The sequence below is a fragment of the Oryza sativa genome, chromosome 2 (genome assembly GCF_034140825.1).
Source record: "Oryza sativa Japonica Group chromosome 2, ASM3414082v1".
Taxonomy (NCBI): domain Eukaryota; kingdom Viridiplantae; phylum Streptophyta; class Magnoliopsida; order Poales; family Poaceae; genus Oryza; species Oryza sativa.
Window position 1 is genome coordinate 1,638,250 of NC_089036.1, and position 12,533 is coordinate 1,650,782.

At 39.0% G+C, this 12,533-nt stretch overlaps 2 protein-coding genes across 2 annotated transcripts; one reads left to right on the forward strand and one right to left on the reverse strand.

The window, feature by feature from the left end:
• Positions 1-860: 860 nt before the first annotated feature.
• LOC9267563 (uncharacterized) lies at positions 861-5,615 on the reverse strand. The gene is made up of 10 exons (XM_015772151.3): positions 5,183-5,615; positions 4,169-4,648; positions 3,935-4,092; positions 3,709-3,792; positions 3,561-3,613; positions 3,140-3,221; positions 2,465-2,572; positions 2,052-2,175; positions 1,716-1,801; positions 861-1,489 (listed from the first exon to the last, which is right to left on the reverse strand). The coding sequence occupies exons 1-10, from the start codon at positions 5,550-5,552 to the stop codon at positions 1,268-1,270; spliced, it is 1,767 nt and encodes a 588-aa protein (XP_015627637.1). The 5' UTR covers positions 5,553-5,615; the 3' UTR covers positions 861-1,267.
• A 917-nt stretch (positions 5,616-6,532) lies between these two features.
• LOC4328196 (probable ATP synthase 24 kDa subunit, mitochondrial) lies at positions 6,533-10,705 on the forward strand. Its single transcript, XM_015771786.3, has 7 exons — positions 6,533-6,680; positions 7,993-8,086; positions 8,450-8,594; positions 9,164-9,274; positions 9,433-9,579; positions 10,054-10,176; positions 10,348-10,705. The coding sequence occupies exons 1-7, from the start codon at positions 6,642-6,644 to the stop codon at positions 10,409-10,411; spliced, it is 723 nt and encodes a 240-aa protein (XP_015627272.1). The 5' UTR covers positions 6,533-6,641; the 3' UTR covers positions 10,412-10,705.
• The last annotated feature ends 1,828 nt before the right edge of the window (positions 10,706-12,533 follow it).

The following is a 12,533-nucleotide window of genomic DNA, read 5'->3' on the forward strand; positions in this document are numbered from 1 at the left end:
GTTTAGATCCAGGGTGAAATTTTTTGCCGTGTCATATCGGATATACGGATAGACATTTGAAATATTAAACATAGTCTAATAATAAAACAAATTATAAAATCTGCCTGTAAACTGCGAGACAAATTTATTAAGTCTAATTAATCCGTCATTAGTAAATATGTACTGTAGCACCACATTGTTAAATCATAGAGCAATTAGGCTCAAAAGATTCGTCTCGCAATTTACATGCAATATGTGTAAATTAGTTATTTTTTCGTTTATATTTAATACTCCATATATGTATCCAAACATTTGATGTGACGTGGTGAAAAATTTTGTTAGGGGATCTAAACAAGGCCTTAGTAGGGTATAATAACTACAAAACCAACATAACAAAAGTTAAATCCTCACATTTTTCATAATATATACTTGCATTTTGCATGCACTAACGTTTGAAATTTGTTCGATTTTCTTTTAGCTAGGCCAGAAACTGACCTTGGTGAATTGGTACCTACTCCCTCCGTCACCAAAAAACGAATAGACATATCCTAGTACAACGAATTTGGACAGGGATATGTTACAATTAGTTGTACAAGATATGCCACATCCAGTACTAGGTTGGTTTTTTATGGGATGAAGGGAGTAGAGAGGAAAATGGAAGCACGGGTGATCCATTTGAGGCCAAAACTCGACTTAAATTTTGAATTTGAAAATAAAAAGACATGTGAAAAGGGAGCTTGTACATTAGCTTCAAGTACATGCACATTTTTCTAGAAAAAAAGATGTAAGGAGAGCAGGGGTTCAAAACTGAAAATGCGGTAGCAACAGGTGCATCCTCTCGAAAGCTCTTGCACAACCAAACTTCAAACAAACAGTACAAGTAATTCCAAACGAGCACCCATATTCAGACTTCGGAGTAACCCATTACAACGAGAATTGCAGATTTTGTTTCACGAACAAAATCAAGATAACTCATCCCTTGTGTCTTGATGCAGGTATTCGGTCACACATCTCATGAACAGAATTTGCATATGGTACACGCAGCCAGATTCTCTCAGAACATGGCTAAAGAAAGATTGATTAATCAAGTATTCCCCATCGCTAACATTTTCAGTTTTTCAGACTTTCAGTTAATTTATTGACAAGGCCTTGCAAGTGACTATTCACGTCAGGGATGTTCTCCATGTTAGCTGAGCAACTTGAAAGCACTCGTGCTCGTGTATGAGTCGATGAGAGTATTCCACCACGACACCAGAAACCAAAATTGTACAGCCAGCACACTTGCGAGCTAGGACACTTTGTGCGAGATTTTTATGTAATTCATGAGCCTGCTCAGGGCTTTACCGCTGTCAATGGCTTCTCTTGCCCTGTCAAGTGCGGACTTGATATCCTCAGCTCCAGTGCAGCCTAAGAGGTGGTCAACCATGGCAGCATTTAGGACTATTCTGTCATAGGCTGGTCCTTTCTCCCCACTCAGCGCTGCCAAACCCAACTCCAAGTTTTTCAGGACCTGATTCAGTCCGGAGATACAGTAAGTAAACATTATAACTATGCTAAAAATATAATATCCTACTAACATGTCAGGGTGATACACGTTAATACAAGGGTAATTTGGAACATTTTACAAAGCATTAACAGACTTGTATGGATGACTGCCAGCCTCTATTGGAAGTTGACGGCATATAGAAATATGAAACTAAGGTAGAACAACCGCAGGCATGGGCAAAATGGCTTACTGATCTATCAGTTCGTGGAGTCTCAGTGGATTCAAAACCAAGTTCCTGAGCATTCACAATGACACTGAAGCCCTCTCTAGAAATGCCTGAAAGATGATTGAGACAAGCTCAGGCTGAAATTATTTCATAACCATGTTATTGGGCATTTCAAAACAAGCAATCCAGATTAGTCATTCACAAAACCTCTTTTTTTTTAAAAAAAATATGAATCAACTTCCAAGATGTATAAATCTTAAATTTTTGAAAACACTGAACATACCCCATCATCACCAACAAACACATATGATCACTATGAAGAGGAATATTTATAATCAATAAAAAGCGAAATATCTTTACCATCAGTCTCGGAGAAATCTGTGCTGTTTGGTATCCGGAACCCTGAGCAATGGTTCACTGGAAGTCCTTTTGATGCATGAGCAGATCTTTCTTTGGTTGTCATAGAAAGCGCACCCTCCTCACCCTACACGCGCACCATAAATTTGAGAAATGACCATGTTTAATTATTGGATTTGCATTCCGAGAATAATAGAGAAGGGAAAGAAGCTGTTTGTTCAAAAGTTCAGGAGAATGACCTATCTGTCAGAAACGGAACTCAAAATGTTAATAGCGCAAGGCGGCCAATTTCTACATATGTGGTCTTAGCAACAAGTGCACAAATAAACCCATAGGCTGGGTTATATGGGGCAAGACATCTAAACAGTAACATAAAGCTTAAACCCGCCATATAACACATTAACACAAGATAATACCTTTACAACTAGTCCAGCATGAACAGTTCTCCTCCTCATGAGCATAAGCAATGGATCTTCATAGCCCACATGATAAAATCCAGCAACCATTGATTCTCTTCCTCGCGCCTGGTGGAAAATTTGAAGACAAATAAGCCAATCAACCAGTAGTATTTATTTAAGTGAGCAGAACTTGTGACATTTACAACAGAAACATAATTGAACAAGGAAGGACATATAATAATAATGCATTCATCTCAAATTTACAACAAATTAACAAGGATTCCCAAATAGTAGGTGATACAGAACAGTTATATTTTTACATTCAATGAATGTAGAATTACAAGAAATATCTCCAGTCTTCTTGACTTGTAGTCAAAGAGTTTTTTATGCATACATTATGTTGAGGAAACACTCTGAAAATGTAAGCTACTAAACTGCCAAACATTTTACTAAGAAATGAAGACAGTAGGTTGTACTAAATATTTAAATTAGTAGTTTATCAAAGATCTGCCAGCAGTGAAATGTGACCAATTTTATGTTCTACAGTGGTATAATATGCACAAATGATCTACAATGTATATATAAACATAAAGGATGCTACAAAAGTTATAATAGTTGTACCCATTATGGTGCTCTTATGATACTGTCTTCCTTACAATAAAGGACTACAGGTGGATGAGAAGAGTTACTCACTCTCACAAATTGCTGAACTTTCTCAGAGGTAGCTAGCGGTGGCCGTTTCTTAATATGCTCCCTAAGCCCAATAATCGAATATCTGGAAGAATAGTGAGTAAAAAGAACACATTTTCATACATTACAACTTTCAATAAATTGTTTTTTAAATGAAGACAAATATTATAAAGCGGCAACATTTAAACTGAAAGCATAAGTTTCCTGCAGTTCCAAAAAAAAGTAAAGGCAGTGATTCCATTTTGAAAATTTTACTGCTAAACTTCATGGCTGTGTATGGACTTAAGTCAGATATTATGATCAGTTTTCTTCAGAAAATCAGGCTGAGGTGCCATTCCTGATTATCTGAATGTCTACAGGAATACTATATCAACAAGACTTGGTCACTGAAGCACATAATTACCAAGAAAATGTCAAAACTTACAATGGTGGGCAAGCTTCTTGGAGACCCAAATATGCAAAGCCGGTATTCTCATCCTGAAAGCAACCAAAACAGTTGATATAATTAGATGCAGTCAGAGGAGAGTGCACAAAAAGGGTTGCAGGAAAATTAGGCAGAAGTTCATGCACACCTCCAGTAGTGTTTTGGCCTGTAATGTGGACAAATGTGTGTTTGCACCCATGAATTTAAGCATCTGACCTTCTGTTATGCCTCCCTGAAAATCTTGATCATTAAGTAATACAGAGGGTTTTCAAAATTAAGTGATAGGTAAGTCCATCTCCTAACCAAAACTTCCATAGCATTAAAGAAAAACACTAGTGTATGATGATTGTTGATGGGTATGCTTTTGTACTGACCTTGGGTGGCATCCACTCAACACCATGGAGGAGACAAGCCTCACCATAGCAGGCTCTAACAGCTGCAACAAACAGAGTACTCCTGAAAAAGCGTGTATTTCCATCATAGGGCTCACCATAGTGTGTCAATGATTTGACATCAGCAACTGGAGTTGGACCTGATATAATGTGGTGTTAATGACACTATAATTTTTTTATATTCAATTTGAGAAAGAGAAACTGACTTGATGTTACCTAATTCATCATCAAAGGCTAGACAATATCCTTTGAGCTCGCGATCAGTCTCCCTATTCATCCGCTGTCCAATAAGAAATGCTGCCAGCAGTGCTTCATTAACCATAGTTGAATTTGCACTGGCTAATTCAACTGGTAGAACATCCTTTAGTACACCCTGAACTTCCTCATAACCCAAATGGCCACCAGCAAGAACTTCTCTCAAAGCACTGACAAGTCTCATCTCTGCAGTGCTTTGACCAACATACCGAGGTCCAGTTAAACCATTTGCTCCCATGATTGTTCCTTCCGGATCTGCTATAAATTTCACCTCGGGGGGAAGAACATTGACAAGCCGTGGCCAAAATAAGCTCATGGCACGACGCTCACCCTCACTCCATTGGGTGGCTTCTGGAAAGGAATTAGCTCTTATTGTCATGCCAGCGAAGAATGCACCCAGTTGTGCACTGGATACTGGCTCATCTTTGAGTTCTCCCATTCCTACACAAGAGATTATAAGTAACATATATCATAAGATTGTTATGGAAGGCAAAGAGTCAATGAAAATAAACCAATCACAAATCAGACCTACTGTAAACTTGTCACTCAAATACAACCTTACAAGCAAATTGTAAAAATCAGTATCCAAAGTCAATAAATGTCCCACCGAAAGTTTAGTATTACACTCCGGAGTACAATTGAGCATAAATCGCGAGCTAATGTTTCACAAAAAAGTGCTAAACTCTAGAAAGCTCCATTTCAAGCAAAATTTTGCATTCCTAGATAAAAGGAGATGAGATGTTACTGCAATCATCATAATGTGGATCAAAACTAACCGCAGTCTACATATTAGTGTCATAGGACTCGAGTTCTAAATTCCAGTAGTGACAGTGAAAGCAGCAGAATTTCAATTTCCTGCCGCACAGACGGTGGCTGCAACGCAGGATCCGATCGATGCTAGAAATCACCAAAGCTGAAGCGGCGAGAGTGCGAGGCCACCCGCCGGCAAGGATGGCGGTGACTTGACTCACTCACCGGAGCGGAGGATGGTGTCGAGGACGCGCATGGCCTGCTCCTCCCCGAGCGGGCGCGTCTGCTCGGGCCCCGTGCACACCCGCGCCTGCGCCTCCAGCACCGTCGCGTTCGGCCGCGGCATCCCCGGCGGCCGGTACGAGTCCGACACCGCCGGGTTCCGCCTCACCCCCTCCTCCAGCACCGCCACCCCCGCCTCCTCCATCCACGACGCCTCCGCCCCCGCCCCCGCCGCCACCACCGCCACCCCGCGCCGCCATCTCCCGCGCCCGCCGAAACTCACCGCCGAGCCAACCACCCGCCCCCTCCCCGGCGAGCCCCGACCACCGCTCGCCCCCGCGCTCGGGAGCGGCCTGAGCAGCATCGAGTTCATGGCGGAGCCCAAGGTCAATGCAGCCGCCGAGCCGGAGGAACACGACGACTATATTTTTTTTACATTTTAGTCCTTTCCGAAAAACTTATTTATAAATAAGGGCTCTATGGCTTATTCGGTATGATTGCAAATAAAATAATTTATAAATAATATATATATATATATATATAGTAAATTTGTTTTGTGCTCCATGGTGTCCGGGCACCATTGTTGAAATTGAGTATATACCCAATTTAAATGAGTATGAATCTTTTTCAGTTACTTAGGTATTAACATTAACCACTTTACTAACTAGTTCAAAGCAAGTTTGAACTGAATTTGAACTTGTTTTTGTTAGATTTTGATTCTAGGTATATAGCATCTATACATATAATTAGTTAGGTATGTAATCATGGATTGTGAAATAAAGTTAAATTTGAGTTGTTTTGTTGATAGGTATAGGTATGAATCGAATTATTATAACTAGATATATACTCACAATTTGAAAATTTTGAGTGATTTTGTGCATTAGATACCATGGTGCCCGGGCACCATGGTGCCCCATATGAGTGTCATATATATATATATATATATATATATATATATATATATATATATATATATATATATATATATATATATATATATATATATATATATATATATATATATATATATATATATATATATATATATATATATATATATATATATATATATATATATAAACAAAGGTTGAAAAATAAACCTCGAAAAAAAACACTCTAAATTTAATATTAAAATAAAAATTTTGGTCAGTAAATATAAGCATAAATGAAAATGCGAGAGAATAAGTTTTAAAAAGAACAAAAAAGTAAAAAAAATACAAGATCGAACCGGATGGGCCCATTGGTCAGGATTGCTTGGAGATTCGTGCGGGGACGCGCGGGGTGATCGGGGGATCGGACGGCGGGGAGAGGGGGAGGAGCCCTCACAAAGCGCGGCGCCGCCTCCATTTCTTCGTCTCCTCTCCACCCATCCCCATCTCTCTCTCTCTCTCGCTCTCGCTCTCGCCGCGGAGCTTGGAGGTTTGGGTGAGATCGGAGCAGCGAAGCGGAGGCAGCCGCAGCCATGGCGTTGGCCGCTCGCCTCGTCTCCCGCTCCCGGCAGGTTCGCATCTCCCTTCCCCGTCCCCGTCCCCGTCCCCCCGCGCGCGCACGCGCGCCCCGCCGCGGAAACCCTAGTTTTGAGGTAGATCTGATCCGGCGGCGGCGCCGACGATTGGTTCGGTTTTGCGTGGGATCTGTGGTTGGTTGCGTTGAGGGGTTTTTTTTGTTGGGATCGATTGCAAATTTGCAATGGTGGGGGTTGGATGCGGTGGCTGGGGGTGGGTGGCGTTTTTTTAGTGCGCAAGTGAGTCCGGTGCATTTCGTGTTACTGTTGATTGGAGCGAATGGGATGATGCGATATCCTTCAGATTAGAAGGGGGAATGCTCCTCTGTGAGGGGACAAACAAGGGAACGGTTTGGTTGTTAACATCCCGGATCCTCTCACCACAGTTGCAATTTCCCAATTCAGCATCCTCCCACATATAACATTTCATGATTCGGTACTGGTCAACAAGCTATGGAAAGCTTGGCGTGGACACTGCTCAAGCACATTCCAGGCTATTATTTGTTAGTATGTTTTCTTTGAGCAGTATATGTCTTGTTGATGTGTGGTCATTGGTTTATTGGTGAAATTTATATGGTGACAATGTAGTCAGCCAGCTAACATTAGAATAGGTTGGCTGAAGAAGTTATTAGTACTCCCTCCGTTTCACAATGTAAGTCATTCTAGCATTTCCCACATTCATATTGATGTTAATGAATCTAGACATATATATATATATCTATCTAGATTCATTAACATCAATATGAATGTGGGAAATGCTAGAATGACTTAGGGCCCCTTTGAATCAAAGGATTTATGTAGGAATTTCATAGGATTCAAATCCTATAGGAAATTTTCCTATTTGGCCCTTTGATTCAAAGGATTGAAGCTTTCCAAATCCTATGAAATTCCTATGGAATGACACATTGCATGTAGATTTTGGAGGAAATTTAGCAAGAGCTCCAACCTCTTGGAAAATTTCCTTTGAGTCTATCTCTCTCATCTGATTCCTGCGTTTTTCCTGCGCTCCAATCAAACGACCATTCCTGTGTTTTTCCTGTGTTTTGCAATCCTCTGTTTTACACTTCAATTCCTGTCAGAATCCTATGTTTTTCCTATTCCTCCATTTTTTCTACCCTGCGATTCAAAGGGGCCCTTACATTGTGAAACGGAGGAAGTATATGTTATGTAATAAGGACGTCCATGTTGGTAAAGTTGTCAGTACAAAGCTATATGGAATGTTTTGTTTTAGAAATCTCTAGCTTCTCTACTTTTTTTATAACTTTGTTTATGTTAATTGTCATTGGTTAATGTCTCTGGCTTCTGGCAGCTATACTCTGCTCAAGCTGCCTTGGCAAATGGAGGTGCCACTCAAGTCCGCTTGTATGCCAAGGAGGCAGATCGTACTCCCGTCAATGGTGATGGTAAGCCTCTTAAATTTTAAGTGCATTTAACAATTTATTTTGTGCAAATTCTGTAGGAATTTCAAATGCTTTTAATCCTAACTGCAAAACTCCTTTCCATAAGACCATTGTGTTGAGCTGTAGAAAAAAATGCTTTCTGTACTTTACCTTTGTCCATCGCAGTATCACAAGTAATGTTATGTGTTTTTATGTCATTCAAAAAATGTTTTTCAATGCAAAACTGAAGAGATTACATATGTTCATGAGTTGGAGTTTGTTTGATTAAACTCTGCTGTGTAGTTCTGATTACTTCTGTATTTAAGTTGCACAATTTACTTTGTATTATAATTTTGGTGGTCTGATTTTTTTTTTGTATGTATGAAGACCTATTGAAGGGCATATTTTTTGAGGTAAAGAAGAAATTTGAGACTGCCCTTGGTGTACTTAAGAAGGAAAAGATCACTATTGATCCAGATGATCCTGCAGCAGTTTCTCGTTATGCCCAAGTCATGAAGACTGTAAGACAAAAGTAAGATCACTTATAATCTGTCACATGTATTCATGGTCCTTAGTTTATTACTTTCCTTTGATTTGTCATTGTTTTTGTGTTTATTTTACACATATTTGTGGTGATTGTTTCTATTCTCTAGCGTAAAGTTCTTTTATTAAATAAATCAGATTTTTTGCGGTTTACGAAACCTTGAATTCATTAAGCACTATTGTATATTTCAGTATCTATGTAGAAATAACTCCCATTTGATATTACTTATTACCTACTACTGTTTGCCGGTTTGCCCTAGTACAATTTTTCATCTTCCCCATTGATGTAGGATGCCCCATCGAAAATAAAAAAATATTTTACTTGTACATTAATGCATCCATCCTATGCAGCAAAACATACTCTGGCATATATATATATATATATATATATATATATATATATATATATATATATATATATATATATATATATATATATATATATATATATATACTTCTATCGAGATAGGCTTCCACTTTATTGCTTTCATTTTGTAACACTTATTCTGGATGTTATTGATCTATTTACTCAGTTATGGTTCCATTGTGTAAATGCAGGGCAGATCTTCTATCCGACTCTGAGAGGATTAAATATACCATCGACACCTTTACAAAGGGCATCCCTGATGCACGGACTTACTTGAATACTCTTCAGGAGATCAGGATAAAGTACATCTATTATCATTTTCACAATTTTCATCTTATGTTTTTCTCAGCCCCAAAATACCCTTGTAAAGAATTAAATCAATGTGATATTTGCCTACATAACAATTTTATTGCACTATTTGCTTGTCTGAATATTCTTCTGTTCACTTAATGTTACATAGGAGTGGCCTTATAGATGATATGGGTGCTGAGGCTATGATGATGGAAGCCCTTGAGAAAGTTGAGAAGGAGATTAAGAAGCCACTTCTGAGGAGTGACAAGAAGAATATGGGTCTCCTCTTGGCAGAGTTTGAGAAGATAAACAAAAAGTATTTATCTTCATCATTTTGTTATCAACTTAAGTTTGAGATAGTTCAGATCATCATTTACACTGCTCGTCTACTCTCTAGAGATATACTTTTTCTGAATATTTCAGTGAGAATAAAAATCCACATGATAGATCAAACGTGCAATTCCTTAAGCTGCTTGCATGATAATTTTCTGGTTTCAAAGGCGATTCAGGGCATGTATAGTTATTTTATCTGACCTTGCTCACTAGCAAGAGTTTTCTTGTTCGCTAACAAGGGTTAAGGGACCAAATATACTCTCAGATGATGGTGTAACCAACTGTAGCTTGTTTTTTACTCCGTACTTAGGTGATCGAGATCCATTATTGCTGGCTTGCAGGGAAATATATTGATTTTTCTTCCTCCTGTGCATGCTAGATGTGTTATATATATTTTTTATTAGTTGGACTAACCTTTTTCATGCTTTTTTGCTTTCCATTTCAAAATTTCAAATAGGCTTGGAATCCGCAAGGAGGATCTTCCCAAGATTGAGGAAGAGCTTGAATTGGAAATTGCCAAAAGTGAGCTGACGGAGCTTAAGAAGGAATGTGTTGAAGCAATGGAGGTTCAACTAAAGAGGTACATCTCTCTTTATATACTAATTGGTTATCTGCTTGAGTTGGGACTTATCAGAAGTAATAAGAGTTGCAGCTTGCTGCATGCAAGCTAACTAATATCCAGTGCATATCATATCATGTGTGCGTCTCTATTGAAAAAGGTTAATAACACGTTGACGTGCTTTGTTATCAGGGAGGAGTTCAAAGACGAGGAGATGCCTGATGTCAAGAAGTTGGACATCAGAAACTTCCTGTAGGCCATAAATCTCTCAAGGCATTTTGAAATGCTCGGACACTCCATAATGGTTTTCTTTTCCAGTGACAGCCGGCGCTGTAAGCATACCAATGAATGTTATTCTTGCTTTTTGTAATAAAAACTGCACCGAAGTACAAAGACAAGTCAACGGTTGAGTTGGATTGCTTGTTACCTTCCTGCGTGGAGAATTTTGTTTTTTGTATTGGCAATGTGAACGCCAAGCAGCTTACTGTCTCCCTGATGATGCACCTGTGTTGGTTTCTCTGATGATATGGACACACCAGGTTGAGGCTTAGGCAATGGTTTACTGTTTTCGATTACATTTTGATTAGAATACTTTGTTTCCTCTAAAATCATTATCCTAATTAACCGAAGGATGCATTATTCTTAAGACTTGATACACAAATTCTCAGGGTGAATTTAAATGTTAGTAGGAGGATTAATCTGTGCGCAGCAATAGCATTGCCAATCGGTAAACTGATCTGGAATGTTACGTTAAAGTGGATATTATGCGTTGGGAGAATTGGTAAGTACGGCCTCGGGCAGGTAATCAAGTTCAGGAATAAGTTCACTTGACGTCCCTCAATTTGTCAAAAATATTAGATATAAGTTCTGAAATTTATCTCTAAGCCAAAATACAAGTCCCTCAATTTATAAAATTTACAAAATCAGATCATCCAACGTCCTAGATAGTATTATGCCTGTTTTAAACTTTTAGCTCACGTGGTAAGCCGAGTCGGCGTGAAACCCAGGACGACAGATGGGACCTTGAACATCTGAGGGGATTGGGAGGATGGGAGAAGATAGTGAAGAAAGCGTTAGCCACTGACATGTGGGGTCTGTGTGGTGTGGGGCCCGTGTGGGTCTCACGCTGACTCAGCTTGCCAAATCGGGCATAGTACTGCCCAGGATCTTGGGTGATCCTGTATTGTAAATTGTCGGGCCCGTTATATTGGTATAGGGATGAATTCAGACTTGCTGACAAGTTGAGAATCCTAAAGTGAACTTATTCGTCAAGTTTATTGCGATAAGGCCCAGTATCTAATGTAAACATACTTGTAGGGCCAGATCAATCAACCAATGGGCCAGTTCTAATCCAAGAAGGCAAGGCCCAGTTATAGTCTAAACATATCTGAAGGCCCAGATGGGACAAACAATGGCGGCGGCCCAGACCAATCCAACAATGGTCCAGCTCAATCTTAGATCCTGGCTGGAAAATACTTAGATTCTGCAGAAGGTAGGTGCAACCATCTTCATTTTCATCAGCCAAGATGGGACGAGATGATCAGTAGTTCAGGAGAAGATGTCTAGAGAAGTTCATAGTTCAGGAGTCATGCAGTCTAACAAAACAGCGCCAGTTTTAATAGGCACACCGCGCACAACAGTTCATATCATATCAGGCTGGTTTGTCACAAACTCACAGGTACACTGAAAATATGAAACGAGTATTTGAAATGTTCAAAATATGAGTACTGTTTATATTTTTATTCATATTTTGAAATGTTCATACAAAAAAAATTAATACTCATATTTTGAAATAATTTTAAGAATTTTTAGTTATGTTTTTTTATTGGCAATGTAGATATTGTCCAAGAAATTAATGGTCATAGTCAAACAGTCTCATAGTCATCGATAGAGTGTCAGACAATGTGTACGGAGTCTATATTATTAGTGAGCCGGGCTAAGAGTCAACCCTTTCCCTTGATCCAAAACATTGGGCGTGAGTGATCTTGTCTCACGACGTCATCGATCGCTGCAAATTTTGAGTTCGTATACAAAGACTTGGCGTGCGCGATCCGGTCATTTCTCGAATCACTAGCTTCTCTAGGACTAACCTAGTGTGTCGGTGTAACAAAATAGGGGGTGTGTTTAGTTCACATCAAAATTGAAAGTTTGGTTAAAATTAGAATGATGTGATAGAAAAGTTGAAAGTTAATGTGTGTAGGAAAGTTTTAATGTGATGGAAAAGTTAGAAAATTAAAGAAAAAGTTGCCTAAGTAATTTTATCATCTTTAAGAAAATACCGAAAGATATCATATTTTCTAACATAAAAACTTGGTACTTCAGAGTATCTCAAGATATCAATTTTTTTATGTAGAATTTAGGTATTTAGGTTGTGTTTA

Bases quoted from the DNA above. Each gene is read 5' to 3' on its own strand.
- LOC9267563 (XM_015772151.3), bottom strand. From the start codon at position 5,552: ATGAACTCGATGCTGCTCAGGCCGCTCCCGAGCGCGGGGGCGAGCGGT. The intron at 4,093-4,168 runs GTAACATCAAGT...ACATTATATCAG, and splicing joins AGCCTTTGATGATGAATTAG to GTCCAACTCCAGTTGCTGAT. The intron at 2,176-2,464 runs GTATTATCTTGT...GTGCGCGTGTAG, and splicing joins ATGCTGGACTAGTTGTAAAG to GGTGAGGAGGGTGCGCTTTC.
- LOC4328196 (XM_015771786.3), top strand. From the start codon at position 6,642: ATGGCGTTGGCCGCTCGCCTCGTCTCCCGCTCCCGGCAG. The intron at 8,087-8,449 runs GTAAGCCTCTTA...GTATGTATGAAG, and splicing joins TACTCCCGTCAATGGTGATG to ACCTATTGAAGGGCATATTT. The intron at 9,275-9,432 runs GTACATCTATTA...AATGTTACATAG, and splicing joins CTTCAGGAGATCAGGATAAA to GAGTGGCCTTATAGATGATA.